The 16,217-nt window shown below is 26.7% G+C and overlaps 1 protein-coding gene and 1 non-coding gene across 5 annotated transcripts; both read right to left on the minus strand.

The window, feature by feature from the left end:
- Positions 1–1,930: 1,930 nt before the first annotated feature.
- Positions 1,931–16,160, minus strand: LOC107167621 (uncharacterized). Of its 4 annotated transcripts, none has more exons than XM_015516762.2 (15): positions 16,009–16,160; positions 15,713–15,871; positions 15,326–15,636; positions 12,515–12,717; positions 12,002–12,436; positions 10,612–10,792; positions 8,741–9,219; positions 7,934–7,988; positions 7,147–7,265; positions 6,923–7,081; positions 6,359–6,543; positions 6,131–6,284; positions 5,844–6,062; positions 4,929–5,014; positions 1,933–3,213 (listed from the first exon to the last, which is right to left on the minus strand). In XM_015516762.2, exons 3-15 carry the CDS (start codon positions 15,330–15,332, stop codon positions 3,189–3,191), a joined length of 2,307 nt encoding a protein of 768 aa, XP_015372248.2. In that variant the 5' UTR covers positions 15,333–15,636; positions 15,713–15,871; positions 16,009–16,160; the 3' UTR covers positions 1,933–3,188. The 4 variants fall into 4 exon arrangements, with proteins under 4 accessions (XP_089084859.1, XP_015372248.2, XP_015372249.2 ...); XM_015516763.2 differs by having other exon boundaries at positions 15,709–15,871; XM_089228732.1 differs by having other exon boundaries at positions 15,326–15,657; positions 15,709–15,871.
- On the minus strand, positions 4,668–4,749 carry TRNAL-AAG (transfer RNA leucine (anticodon AAG)). Its single transcript has one exon. It is a non-coding gene; the product is annotated as a tRNA-Leu (tRNA).
- Positions 16,161–16,217: the final 57 nt, after the last annotated feature.

Here is a 16,217-nt window from a genome sequence, read left to right on the forward strand (position 1 = left end):
TGGACCAGTTAACGAGTCGATCACGGCATCAGCTACACTTCTTCGAATTTATAAATTATATCATTATAGAACAATTATATTACATTTTCCCATAATTAGTCAAGATCTGATTTTCGTTTTTCTTCTATAAAAATTTTGATAACCAAACTTACCAAACATGGTAAAAATATTTCCAATAAACATATTTAATGAAGTTCTGGTGGAAATATAAGATAAAGTAGGTATTTTTTGTATTTGTGTTCGTTTGAGTATTATAGAAGTATAGTGATATACTGATATAAATTAATTAGTTAACAACACATCAGGTGCTGCTTTCAGGTGTGGTTTTACTTTAGTTTAGTACAAATATATGACTAATAGATACGTGATACGTTAATACAAGTAAAATACTGATATGATGTCAACATCGAATTATTGAATATACTACAGCTGCAGCTAGTACAAACAGTACGACCGTTTTATTCAGAAATTCATATTGGCCATCGGTGTGTTACGGCACAGTTATTAGTTTCTTACTTTTATTAATTTATTTAGAATGCACCTTTTTACCCCAATCAGTGGCGTGGCAGAGTAATTTCAGAGGCAATTGCCACTGGGATTTTTCAAATATTGGGGGGTGGGTATCAAGGATTGTACTTATTTACATGCAAATACATGTGGGGTGGGTCATCTATATGGGGGGTTGCCTCTGGAATATTTATAGTCCACCACGCCACTGACCCCAATCATGAGATATTGATTTTTAAAAATTAGTCTTTTTTATTTTTGTGTCTGTCATGAGTTATGACTCATAACTTTTTGAGGTGATAAAAATAACAGCATTTAAACAAAAAAACAATTATATTATATTGTTTAATAACCATTTTCCACTTAATTTAAAGACGAATAAAACGCCTTTAGTCGAAACGGGTGTCTGGGAAAAACGTGAAAGGTCGATTTTGGGCGAAACGGGTCCGACCCACCTACCTAGCAACCCACGGCAGTATAATTAGCTTTGATGGAAAAAAAAAATATTTTACATCGATTTTACTTTTTGGGCACAATCCATTTGAACGCGCCGAATTCAATGATGCAAAGACGAAAAAAAATCGCAAGTACATAATTTATTATAATTTTATTCGCGCACATACGTACGACGCCCTCGCAATTAGGATAGGCGTCACGTCACAAATAATATACACGAAAAATAAAATATCGCATACAGCGGATACGTGTAATAATAATTTTGGCGTGTAAATACCCGCGAAGAGGTGCGTCAAACGGCTGGCCCCGCATTATATAACATCATATTATATACCTACATGCCTGACCGGTGATGGAGATGAGATATATTATTATTATTACTATTGTGTATATTAAGCACTATAAGCACAACTATACATCGGTATAATATACGCGAATGCATAATAATATATTATACTATTTTGTGCGTGTACTAATGTTACGTATAATAAACCGTCCCGGGCGAGTTAGTCATAATTTTATTGTTTAAGTATAGGTACCGGCATCGCATAATATTATAATATGTTCACATCGTGCGGCCGTAATTATAACAATATTATTATCATGTTTAAGTTCCGCGTGGACCGTGTGGTACGCAAAAGATGGGTACGGCACGGCTAGAAAACGACCACAATGATAATAATAAACAGTGAATACCAACAAACGTACCTATATAGTATATGTGGTCGAAAACTAAAAAAATTCCGACCAGATACGTGAATTGGTATCATAGATTGATAGGTAATAACAAAGACGTAACTAAATATATATTTCCCATTATCATATTAAAAAAATACCTTTTTTTTGTATCATTTATTTATAAGTTTAATGTTATAGCTACGACATGAATTTCATGTTCATTCTATCATACGGCGCTATAATTTAAGTAAAAAAATTCCCTAGGGAAGGGTAATCGCCACGTCACCCCCTCCCCTCAAAACCGCCACTGACCTAACGCGCTTAATTATTTTAGTACATATAATTAACTTGCTCCTACATTATGAATTTTCTCGTTCTCAACACACGCACCTATTTTAACTAGAATGGCCCTCGAAAATATTGTTTTAGTTTCTTTGTTATTGGAGTTCCATTTCCATGAGTTATAACTGCATAACTGATATACGATGAGAAAAAAAATACAATAAACATTTTTGTACTTTACAATGATTGAAAACAGTTTTATTTGAGAAAAAAAAATACATAATTATATCTTTAGAAATATACGCGATTTTAAAATATAAGTTAATATAACGTCATAGTACAATGTCAAATTAAGTAAACAATTAATAATATAATAATAAGGTTAATATAGAGTCTATTTATTATGGAAACAATATCAATACCGCCACGATACTATAAAATTATAATAATAATGTTATTAATATTATGACGTCGTTGCGGTACACGAAAAACATAGATATTATGTATTATTAAATGAGGAGCGTACGATTTATTCCAATTGCAAATCAAACAATTATAAATACGATAATTTATAATATCGCACGTATAATAGCAGGTACATATTAATATGGTTCTACGACAAGTGCGAATAATTAACTGATGTGACGTATGAAATAGTTACATGGTAGGAATACACAATAAGTAGGTATACTTGCCAAAGAAAACATGGATACAATAAATACATAAATCACATAAATCTCGAACAATAGACGTAGAAACGTCACGGGTAAATTGTACACACACTTAAAATATATGTCATACAGCATCGACGACGAAATAATAATAGTAACAATTTTATAAAAAAATGGCTCGTTTTTTAGGGTAGGGGAGCAGTGCAATATTATAAACACGCGTACATTATCGAGTATACATGGTTGGGGCGATACCCACTACAAATTGTTTTCATGTTATTAACTAGTACAAAATGAGTTCCATATTAGTTGTACATTATTTTCAATATGTACTGTGTACGAGTGGTAATGGTTTGCATTTAAAAAGTGACTGCAACAAATATTGGTCAACTGAAAGGCCACCCGTTACTTCAATTAAAAAAAAAATAATAATACTAGTACAAGAGTTAAAAAAACTTAAACTAAAAAAAAATTGAATATTTATAACTTATATAATTATAAGTTGAATAATAAAATCATCTATAGACGAAATTGAAAAACTCGCAGCAGCACCGTTAAGTCTTGTTTGATAAAAGTGATTATATAGTCTATTTCTCAACGATTCAAGTGCCAAATAGTTCTGTAAAAAAGTCAAATGCGTTAATATAGGTTTTGATTAAAATATTATAAAAATTGCTACAATATAAATAGTAAAAATAAGGTTTTTTGTAAAAATGTAATGGTTTAAATATTTTAAGCTTAACATTATACAAAAATATTATTATTTTTCAAAAACACATAAATACCTAGTTACAAAGACCGATTATAACTAATTATGTTACACACGTCATTATAATTACCACCAAGACACGTCTCTAATACCAATGATTAATATTTAATGATTTTTATACCGACCATCGTCTTTCTTTTTTTTTTTTAATGGTTTATTGAACGCTTTAGATTGATATGTGATTTATGATCGTAATGGATTATATTTTTTTAAACGATCGCTACCTACCAACAAGAAATAATATCAAGAAGCCGCTCGATTGTGAATCCCGATTTGATTATCGTTTTTTATATGTATATAATATAAACGTCGAAAATATTGTTAACATCCAACACCCTTTGAAAAAAATTATGAATAACTTAATATGCTATAAAATATATTAAAGTAAAAAACTAGTTTAGTTATTGATAACTAAACTTTAAAAAAATATCTAATCGATTATTTCCGAAAAAAATGTATAATTAGTAATTATAATAGTGGAAGTGTTAATAATTATTTTATATAATTAGAAGGAATTACAATTTACAATGGATTATAAAGTACATTTTTATTGGGTTTCATGAGCGTACGCAAACTTTATTCGCAGGTTATGCAATAAGAAAAATAGAGACCCTCAATAATAAATATATAAAAATCACGCACGTAAAATAATTTACTTTAAAAAACGATTCTGAGCCGTTAAACATTTTCTTTTACCACGTATAGACAATAGTCAATCTACAATCTAAGTTTTTAAAATATATGCTACTCAGCTTCTTTGCTCCCTTAGAATCTAAAACCAGTAAAACCACACATAGTTTTATATAGTAGAATATTAAACGATACACTGTAGAAATAAGTAATTTGAAATTTGATTTATATTTATTAAAACAAAATGTATTATTTCTTAAAGATTAAGTATATGTATATTGTACTGATGTCTTTAAATAATTTTAACATATTTATAAAGCTGTTACATCTATAGTTTGGATTATCTTGCTGGTCGCGAGAAAATTTAAAACTAAAAACATTTTTTTAAACACTATATAAGGTATATTATCAAAAATGCTTTGGTATGATAAACATGGACCTCTCAAATGAAGCCGCAAATTATACAGCGGCATATCCTGCGCGCACGCCTATGTTGGTTTTTATTACTTATGATTATTTTTAGGTTAGGACAAACATTATTTGATAAATGTAAGTATAACGAGGTGGGTTTCATTATGATATCAAAAAAATAAAATAAAATGTATTATCATTTGAAATTATATAAATACAAAAATAACATAAAATGAAATGTAAAAAAATTATAAAAATTCCTGTGGCAGCGGTGGGATTCGAACCCACGCCTCCGAAGAGACTGGTGCCTTAAACCAGCGCCTTAGACCGCTCGGCCACGCTACCTCCGTTAACTCAGAGTTGAATAAAGGCTCATTTAGACTAACTGATATATTCTTATGAAAACGACATTAATTACATAATAGTATAATACAAACTAACTATAAATAAAAAGTAAAAACCCTTTGATTTATTCCTATTCTATTATAATTACAGTTATGTAATAAATTTAAATAGGTACTTACAACTCGTTGTTGATATTTTCTAATTTTATTGAATCATTAGATTTATGTTGGAACAAAGTGACATGTAAAATTTGGCACTGATTACTCTGTTAACATAAATTAATAACTAAATTATTTATTGTATATATTTGGCAACTAAAGATTGATTTTAAATGTGTATTTAGTTTCAAATCAAGACTTGAGAGCAAACATTTTATCCAAACAGCATACAAAACAATTTATTTTTAACTTTTAATTTATGATCTTTATGTATAAATGTATACATTTTAGGATATGATATAATATTAAGCTTATGTATATTTTACTGTTTTAATACTATCAGGGCTGGTGTTAGGAGTGGGCGACCTGGGGATAGGCCCAGGGCGATTGTTAAAGTTTTTGAATAGAAAAAAAAAAGGCGCTTGGGGGGGCGCCTCAATGATACAATGCTAAAACTTAAAACAATCAAGGTTTAGAATCTTTTTTTTAAAATTAAAATTAATATAAATAAATAACTAAATGTTAAGAATTTTTTGATTGTTTTTTTTTTATGAAATAATACAACGTATGTTTATTTATAAGTAGTACAATAAGCATAAGTGATATTTTTTAAATATGATTTGTTGACGTATGTAAATAAACCATAAAAACATGGCACTTAAATATTTTATTTAAAATAAAACTACTACTATTTATATGGGGAGTGGCGCATATTTGTTTATACTCGCCCAGGGCGCCAATGACTCTACTGCCGGCACTGAATACTATATCTGTATGATATACTCTGGTCTGGATTAAAGCATAAGCAGTGTAAAAAACCACAATTAACTGATTAACAATAGATTTAAGGGCACCATTTACAAAATATTTTTTAAATAATACTTTGCAGAAACCCCCTAGTTATGCCAGTCTTATTACTGTAATTATAAAACTTACCAATATAAAATGATCATCAACCATAACCAAAACCGGCTTATTAATGTTAATGATTTTTAAAAATGCTTTTGTAACATCCAGTGAAATTGAATCAAGTTCATTATAACCAGACAAACAACAATGGATTGCTTGACATGGTAAGCTACAAAATTTATAATCCAAAAATCTTAATTCAGTTTTGGGTATAATATCAATAGTTCCAAAGTCTGAATGAATTACCTAATAAAAATAATTTATAAAATATGTATTGTAATCATCTAATTAATTTTTTTAAATAAAACATTTACTTCAACATTAGTTGAATTGACTTCCTTTAAAACTCTAACTCTATACCACTGTTTTAAATTTGAAAATGAGGTATAGGATGTTACATAGAATAAACCTGGTAAAATTTGTTCTAGTTTAACTAAATAATCATTATTTTTAGTTTTATAAAAATATCTGGAAAAAAAAAAGATAAATAAAACATTAAATGGTTACTGTTGTTTTAATTTATTTTATTTTTAAATATTTACTGCATTTGAGTCATTAAACGATCAAGTTCCACTTTTTTATACTGCAATTGTAGATAAAATAAACTTGGATTATACACTTCAACCAATAACATTTTTTTTTTGTCTTGATTAAAAGACAATATTGGTTGTTCTATGCTTGTAGAGATTTTTTTAGTATTTAAATAAATACTATTTAACAACCCTTTCTGAAAATATTGATTCTTTTAATTGAAGGTAAATTTATTCAGAACACCCACAATTTTTCTTCAGTCTTACACAAACATAACACTACATGTACCGGTAAAACTATACTATCAAAAAAGTTAATTCTTATTTTACTGTGGTAGTAGATTCAGGTATATTTATAAATGGAGTACATTAGTTCTAGTATAAGTCATAAAAGTCATATTACATTAAAAGTTACATTTACTTTTTATTATAACAAAGTTAGCCTTATGAGGAAAGTACCATTGCTGTTTTATGCGTGTAAGATGAAGATAACAAAATATGTGGTTATTGTGTCCACTTAATATTATATATCATAAGTTTTAATGATTGAATATTCAACAAAACTTGTGTATTTACATTTTCATTGTTTAAATCCACATTTTCATACAATTTAAACTCATTTTTTGTGTATAGTACATTATTTCTTATTTCAATAATTTGATCTAATGCCTTTAACATTTGTAGAATTGATATAAAACCAAAATCAGTTGGATTAAAAATAGTATGGTATAATTCCTAAAAATCAAACCAAAAATAAATATAAATATTAAAAGTTACAAATCGATATAGTATTGACTTACAGTATAAATTAACTTAAAGTTCTCAATATTCATACCATTACAGTACACATTGAATATTTTTGCAATTTGTAACCTCAATAATTCAGGAATACACTGGTTTCTATTCAACTTTATTTTATCTACATTTGAAAATAAATTGAATTAAAATATAAAATAATAATATACATCAAATAAATAAGAATTAACATTAGCACCAATGGATTATTTACTAGTTTTTATTCTTATATTAATGCAGTATTATATATAGCAAATAGTGTTGCGATGCCCATGGCCGCTGGACCTCAAAAGTGAACCCTTTATCTTTTTTTTTTTACTTTTGCAATTTTTATTATTTGCTTGGCATGTTCCTAGTTTATATAGGAAATAGGGGCTCCGCAAAGTGTATATCGAAATATTTAATTTAATGGTACGTAACTTTAAGGCTAATCGCTGACTAGCAATTTTCAATTGCGCAATAGTTTAATTGCATGGGTGACTTCCACAGTGATATGTGACAATCAGCTCACATGCAACTAATCAGTTTGACCAACTAATTAGTTTGTGTTTTGCCACAAATCGTTCGATTGCGTGATTACTATCGCGCAACTGAAAATTGCTAGTCAGCGACTAGCCTTAGGCAAAATTTTTCTTTATAGAGTGAAAAGCCATTAATTATGGGTATGCTTAAAAACTGATGCACTGCCTATACATTTTTGATATGCCAAGCTGATACTCAAGTCAAAAAATATAAAAATATATAACTTCATACTTAAGAATTTACATAAATTAATAAAATAACTATACTTACCATTATTATTTTTCTTTGGAGTAGAATGAAAAAATGAGTTTGAATCACCATTAGTCTGAAATATTAAAATTTTTTATTTAAGCAGAATTACTGATAAAAATGGTTACTTGAAAGTTTAAATATAGGCGCAACTATTACTAGGGTTTAAAATCTGGAAGGCTACAACCTACCATAGAGGCTTATATTTAAATCAATTAAGGATTTTAAGGGAGTGGGCTGAGTCTTAGACAGAGAAGTCTAAACCCCCCTATAATTGTGCCATTGACAAAAAAATGTTGAAAATTACAGCAAATACAGGATAGTAAGAAATTATTAATACCTAATACAACAATATTTTTAATTACAAAATCTTAATTGATCTTAACAAAATTTATAGTATTCAATTACAGGAAAATAAAAAACAACCCAGCATTAAACTAAAGCTTTGAAAAATAATACACAAAAAAAATTAACTAATGTCCCATTAAATGTCTCTAACCATAAAATTAATTCTGAATTCAAATTAAAAATTGTTCACTAAGAAACAAAATTATTTTATATCTTAATTTAATATTATTTTAAAAAAATGATTACATTTTAATTTGATATAACTAAAAAAAAAAATCAAAAGTTAAGATAAAAATTTGAAGCAAAAACCTATGTTGGATTTTCTTATTATTTTTATTTGAATCAATAATTGTTAAAAACTTTTAATATAAAGAACTAAGCCATAACTTTGTAATTGATATTAACATTTAAAAAAATAAATATTTTATCTGTATTTTATTTGGGAATTAATTGATGATATGTTTTATATTTCATACTTACAGTAACAGAACATGACTGAGATTTATTTCCATTTAAATGTCCTATATCAAACATTTTATCTTTTATATTTTCTGGTTGTTTTTTTACAAATTCAATATTTTTTTTAAAATTAATTAGATCATCATCAGAGTTATTTTCTGTATTAATATGACCGGTTTGAAATGTTCTCATCATATTTTGATTTTTACACATTTTTATGTACTCAGTCGAACTTTCAATTGATCTATTTATCTTACTATTTATTCCATAATTACTATCGTTTTGGTATTTAGTGTGAGATGTATCTTCTTTAAATTCATTAGTTGTTAACCGTGTATACAATTCAGATATTGTATTTTGATCATTCCATTCATATGGTCTTGAATTAATCACATTTTTAATATCACCGTTAATTTGATTTATAGCTAATAGACTCGGTTGTGAATTTTTATAAGATTGCTTATAGTTATCAGATGATTTTAAAGGCTTAGTTTGTGCGTCTGTAAATTAAAATTAATTAATAAACTTCACAATATATTATATAATAGTACATTGTATGAATTTTAACATTAAAATAATTATAAATAATAATTAATGATGTGACTTAACAAATATTATTAATATAATAAACATTTTACCTCACAATAAGTATTGCTTATAGAGGTTAATAATTCAAAATACTGAAATTTGTAATTTAATTGATGAAATAAAAAATAAAAATTAAATATAAGTTTTAAGACAAGAAATATTCATAATAATTCTAACAGGCTGATGACCACTGATTTTGAAGTCATTATTCTTAATAAAGAAATAATAATAATAATTCTGCCTTATAGTTAAATCTATTTCAAACTAAACACAACAACTAATTTTGATGAGTCATGACCAAATCCTTCAAAAATATTAATTTACAGTGTCCCGCGAGGATTTACCCATTGCGATATCTCACGATTATAATGGAGATATCAAAATTCTGGTTTTATAATAATATTCACAGGGAAAAGAACTACAATTATTTTATTTTTTAATTTATTTTAATGGTTTTGTAAAAAATTTAAAAAATCATTTCCAAAAATATTAAAGAGAGCCATTTTGTAGAGTTTATTTTTCTGAAAATATTGACATTTCAAAATTTTATTTTCATTAATTTCTTGATTTTTAATATTTTTTCTAGTTTTTAAGAATTAAAATATGATTATAATTTATAAGTTATAACTATTAGGAACACAGAAGGTATTCGGCTGGCCGTATAGGAATGCGCACGGCGGGTCACATGTTTAATAAAATGATAACATTAGTGTTAAATAATTTGCATTTTTTCTCAAAACTAAAAAAAATATTAAAAATCAGGGAATTAATGAAAATAAAATGTTGAAACGTCAATATTTTCAGAAAAATAAACTCTACAAAATGGCTATCTTTAATTTTTTTGGAAATAATTAAATAAAAAATTTATTTTTTTAAACTCTTTTACCAAAACATTAAAATTAATTAAAATATGAAATAAATGTAATTCTTATCCCTGTGTATCTTATTAGTTATTACAAAACTAGAATGTCGATATCACCATTATTCGGGAGATATAGCAATGGGTAAATCCTCACGGGACATCCTCCATTTCACATTTCTATATTATTTGTAATTTCATTACAAGTTACAATTAAGAGATGATGTTTTATGGATATAAAAAAAATATTAAATAATAGGCATTTAATTCATAACATTTCTAAAACATTAAAAAATAAATTTGAGGTAATAACAATATCACAAAATGCATTTTTTTTTCAGAATGATCTTAGATGTTGCTTTTCAAGCACAAAATGTATTATGTACATTAAGAATTATTAAATAAAACTAAATATTACTATTCAAAATTGATGTTTATTAAGTACCTGTGTCTTGAACGGGAACATTAGTTTCAAAGTGATGTGTGTTTTTCAAAGAAACGCTGGTATCATTTATATTTAAAAAACCTTTTACTAGATTTTTTAATTCTTGCATACTCTTTACATTCATAACCGAATAATCAGGATGGTGTTTTACAATTTCCTTAAATTTATCTACAGTTATTGGCTGAAAAAAAGATGCAAGTTAAATGTAAATATAAACCCTGAAGAACAGAACTAAAAACAATTCCTATCAACTTTAAATATTAAAATGACTATTTAATAGTCTACAAAATGAAGTGCTTTAAATACTACCACCTATAAATAATTTATAGGTAATTACTAATTATAATAATGATGCATTAGATAATTTTCTTAAGAGGATGTGATATCTACATGTTGTCTCCATCTTACAAGTGTGTAGCATACCAAAAACTGTTTCGCGCGGGAAAGAACTGAGAAGTCTACAAACTAGTTATAACTAAGAAATCAAATTTTCACCATAAAAAAGGAGAATTTTAACTGTGGCACTGTGTTTTTATTTTTTTGATAAGATCAATATATCAAAAGTTATTGAAGTTTCAAAAACTTACAAATATCAGATTTTTAAAAGTTTTATAACTTATTTTTTATTTTTTATTGGAGATATCAAACAAATCAAAATGCTAAGACACAGAAATTGTGTTAACTTTTTGTGTTTCTACTAAGAGTACAGGCCAAGTGGTTCTTCCGCTAAGCAGTGTTTACAATGCTACGCACTTGTAAGACGGAGACAACACATATGGGTATATATTAAATTTTATAATTATAAATTTAAATTGTCAAACTTAATAGTAAGCAAGATAAGCATACTTTATTAGTTATATCTGTATTTAAATAAGAAATTTCTACAAATACTAAAAAAAATACTAGTTTTTAGTTTTATATTAGAACAAAATTAACAAAAAAAATATCTACAATAATTTTCAAGTCATAAATCATAATGTTTCATAATAATAATAATATACTCCATATTCCAGTCAATTAACATGTATTTCCCAAGATGAGATCAGGTAAATCACCATAAAAACTACCATCTGAAATGAATAAGCGAACATACAAAGTTTGACACAGTAATTTAGATTCTTAGCTTGAATAATGTATAAATTGATTTGATTTATAGTATAATATGATATCTTGCAATTATCTGTTTTATTTAATTAGTAAAGCACCAACATATTATATTTTTATTTATTTAATGTAGTATGGTGTATACCTAAGTAGAAAATGAAAAATAAACTTTTAGTAGACATGTTTAGTAAGAAGCACCTAATAGTAATTGGTAATATATGACTATTTCTTTATCATGAGATAGTTGACACAAATTATTACTATCGTCTATAACACAAAAAGTTACCATTTGATTTTCAAGTATGTATTTTTGTATATCAGAACGCAATTTATCTGTCACATAACCAGTACTGGAAATTGCATTTTGGTTGATAACATTTTTCAAATCAGAATAACTTTTACTAAATGATGAACATGACTGTCTGAATTGATTAGAACTTGTAGATGAATTATTGGATCTATAATAGCCAAGTCTAGTATTTTGAGATTTGCTGTTTGAATAATTGTTGGTTTTAGATGACATTGTATTATTGTAAGAATTACATCCAGCAAAACTGTTGTTTCTATTATAACTTTTATGCATCATTTGACTGTTCTTGTTTGATTTGGGCTTCTTTTTTTTAGTACACGTTTTTTGCTTAACAACAAGCATTCTTAAATGGTTGGTTTTATCGCCAACCACAAGAGATAAGGTTGATGATTCATTTGGATTTGTAGGGACCTAACATATAGAAAAAGGTATTCATTAGTTAATATTTAGAGATTTCACAGTGAGTAAAAAAAATAATTTTCTTCTTACAGTAACAACATCATTCATATTTTGAAGCAGTTCGATTACTGAACTAAAACCCAAACTTCTATAAGGTAAGTTGCATCCTTCTTGTTCACAGTAATCTCTTTGAAGCTGTGAAATACTTAGTGGTTTTTGCGAACTGGTTAACAGACTCCTTACATTGATTTTGACTTCATTTAAATCCTCTTCCATGATTATTTGAGGTTTATCTATTCATAAAACATTTTTATTGCCAATCAAATATTAAAACAAGATAAAAGAGTATCATAATAACACATAATTTTTTAAGAATAAAAAATATAACCAAAGTATAGGTCAAACCTTAGTTTAAAATTTAGTCTAAAGATAAAGCTTCACTAAACAGGTTCATTGGCAATTTTATGATAGTTGTACATTTGACACACAACAATTGTTTTATTAATTTTGGAAATTCTACACCTAATATTTTTAATACACGGACAATTGACATTGAGCATGAGTGACAAATATAGTTTAGTAATATGGCCATCACAAGTTAGTTATCATTAATTTAATAGTTAAAAAAAATATAAAATATGAGTTTAATCAAAATAATTCAATTAAAAATCAAAGTTGATTATCATATTTGTTTTTCAAAAAAAATTTTAGAATAATTCAATATATATTACCGTGAAACAAAAAAAATAATACAATTGTGTAAAGTGTAACAACAGATAAATCCAAAACAAAAATTATAAAATATCATTATATCAACAACATTCTCATAATCTTGAATATGCTTTCATACATTGAAAGAAAATACAACAAACAATTTTTATATTCCTTTTAAAGTTTATGCAAGTAGTGATTAAACTAACTGACGATATTGGTTGTTTGATGCCAAATAAAAATAATGTTAAAATAAATTTAAGGAGAATTTATAATAATACATATCAACAATTTCCTCAAAAGAATATGTGTATGAGGGGAAGTGGTCAAGTGGATGATACAGAACAACTTTTTATATTAGAATATCAATCAATTTACAGTTGTTATTTTTGGTTCAAAGGATTTAATGAAAATATATATGCACTACAAATAATTAATTTAATTTAACTGTTAGAAACCTGTTGTTTATGAGTTAATATCTGAAAAAACACTATCAATTTAAGTAGAACTTTTACTGGTACTCAAAGATATGTTCATCGGTAAACTTATGTTACACTGATTATGAATTTATTATGATAATGCAATCAAAAAAGGTTTTGAAGACAGTGTTTTTATAAATTTGTGCTACCTATTGCCATCTTAGCCAAAGTGAAAATTGGTAAGTCCAAAACCTTGGCTTAGTAACGAATTACCTACAAAGAAAATAATGAATTTTGAACTTTAGAATGAATGATAATTAGGTTGGGATTTTTACAACTAAAAATCATTAAAAATGGTACATATTATAGATTTGTATTGTATTTAAATAAACTAAAATTTAAATAATTGTTTTTATAGAAACAAGCTTATTATGTAATTTGTATATTTCCACATAACAATGATGTGAATAATATAACTTATTTTTATGTAACATATTATGTCAATGGGTACAAGTTAGTCAATAATACGCATGTTATGTGCATCAAAATGAGTCCATCTATATTTGCTTTGTATATGCAGAACATAGATGTCATAAATTAGGAACTCAGTAGGACCAATAATAGGTTTAATAAAACAATTTTCAAAATGCAATTAAATTTATACATCCTCACTTCAATACTTTCATTGAAACTTAGCAAATGATGAACTCATTTGCCTAAATGGAATTTTTAGTTAATAACAGGTTTAGTAATAAATTTAAAATCAACGAAGAATAAAAAATATATGTAAAAATTCACAATTAAAATACAAATTCTGAAATATTGCATTACATTATTTTATTTACTGCATTATTTCATAATAAATAAAAATTGAATGTGTCTAACGTCCCAGATTTCTTTTTATAACCCATATGAGTTTAAAATGAAATTTGACAAAAATTTTATGAGCTTTATTATGTACTAACATACTAGAAATCTAATGGTGATAACATAACACAAATAAAACAAAGTTCTAATTCTTTAAAACAAAAATGGGCAAAAAAATAAAATACTGCGAATCAACTGACCTACATCCAGTGTTAAAGTATTTAATTAAAATATTTTATGATTTAACCCAACTATATACCTTAACAATTTACAGTAACCTAAAATTATTATTGGAACTAAACACAGGTTAACACTGACAATTCAAAACAATTCTGTAATCTAAAAAGCAAAACAATATAAATAAGTATGTTCAACACGAAACTCAGTGTTTACAAATAATTAAATAATAAGCTAAAATAACATAACACAGTTACTACATTTATGTGATGGCGTTAAAACGGTTTGAAATTAAATTGGTTTTAAATTTTTAAACTACATTTTACTTTTAAAACAGTTTACATTTTATAAACCATTTTTGCAACTTACTACGTTAATATGATAGCGTTAAAACACTCACTATTTAATTTAAGAATTTAAAACTATTTTAACGCCATCTTATAAACATAGTTAATGTTATCTAGTGGTAGTAATAAAATAATTGAGTTGATCAAAAAATCGTTCGGGTAACCAGAATAACTGATATGTAGGTGCCATTTTTTTTTTTTTTTAAGGCAAAGGTTATCAGTGCAAAGTGATGAAGCAACGTTTCAGTACTTGTAAGGCCTATTGTAAAGTTAATTTGATGCTATACATGATTGATAATTTAAAAAATATATATTAAAATTCACAGTTAAAATACCTACAAATAAATAACATTAATTAAAAGATATATTTTTAAACTTACAGATCATTTAAACAATCCAATATGTAACAGTTCAGTTTTTACTCTTAAAGTGAACATCAAAACAAATGAAAATCAAAAATTGATGGAACAGATTTCAGTTCATAGTATACAATCTTCCATTACTTCGTCCAGCTTGTAAAGAATGGTAGAATTAAATTTCTCGCTTTGTTATTTGTCCGTGACCAGTCCAATAAGCCTAAATATCGACGTACGGTGTGTAACGACTACCACGTAATCTTGCGAGTTGAATAATTTGGTGTTATAGCCGGTGTAACTGCATACCGGAATGTGTGCCAGGTGGTATCGATCAGCTATGGAGGTAAAATTATTCACTGTTAAAAATTAGTGGTATTGTAATAACTGATAAGGATTAAGGATAATACCAACGGATGGTAAAACTCTAAAGCATGTTAAAACCAGCTTATATAAGACATTAAGACCTAAGACTCTGAATGGCTAAGACAAGTGGCTAGTGCGATAGGCAAGTTCGGGAGGTCACATTGGTTGTTGAGCACGAGACTTTGAGAGTACCATTTACAACGCCATCTGTATAAAAAATATACTCAAATTACAATTAAACATATTATACTGAACGCTGAGTAGACAACTGTGAACGGAAAATATAGATATGTAAGATTTTAAATAATACCAAATTCTTGAAAAACAATATAGAGGAAAATTACCAAGTCAATAACTATAAAATATCAGATCTTGGATGTAAGATTGTGTTGATTGTGAAAAGTGAGCACGCTGCACGCCGGTCTTCCAAGACCGTGAATGTGAGTTTATCACTGTCTGAATTAGGTTAGGTTAGATTTTTACGGTCCCGGTTTGTCCGGACAAGATTTTTACAGAATTTAAAATTTTAGTATTTCATTTTCAACTAAAATTG

This window comes from Diuraphis noxia, unplaced genomic scaffold (genome assembly GCF_037042655.1).
Source record: "Diuraphis noxia isolate RWA-SAM2 unplaced genomic scaffold, SU_Dnox_SAM2 contig0005, whole genome shotgun sequence".
Lineage (NCBI taxonomy): Eukaryota > Metazoa > Arthropoda > Insecta > Hemiptera > Aphididae > Diuraphis > Diuraphis noxia.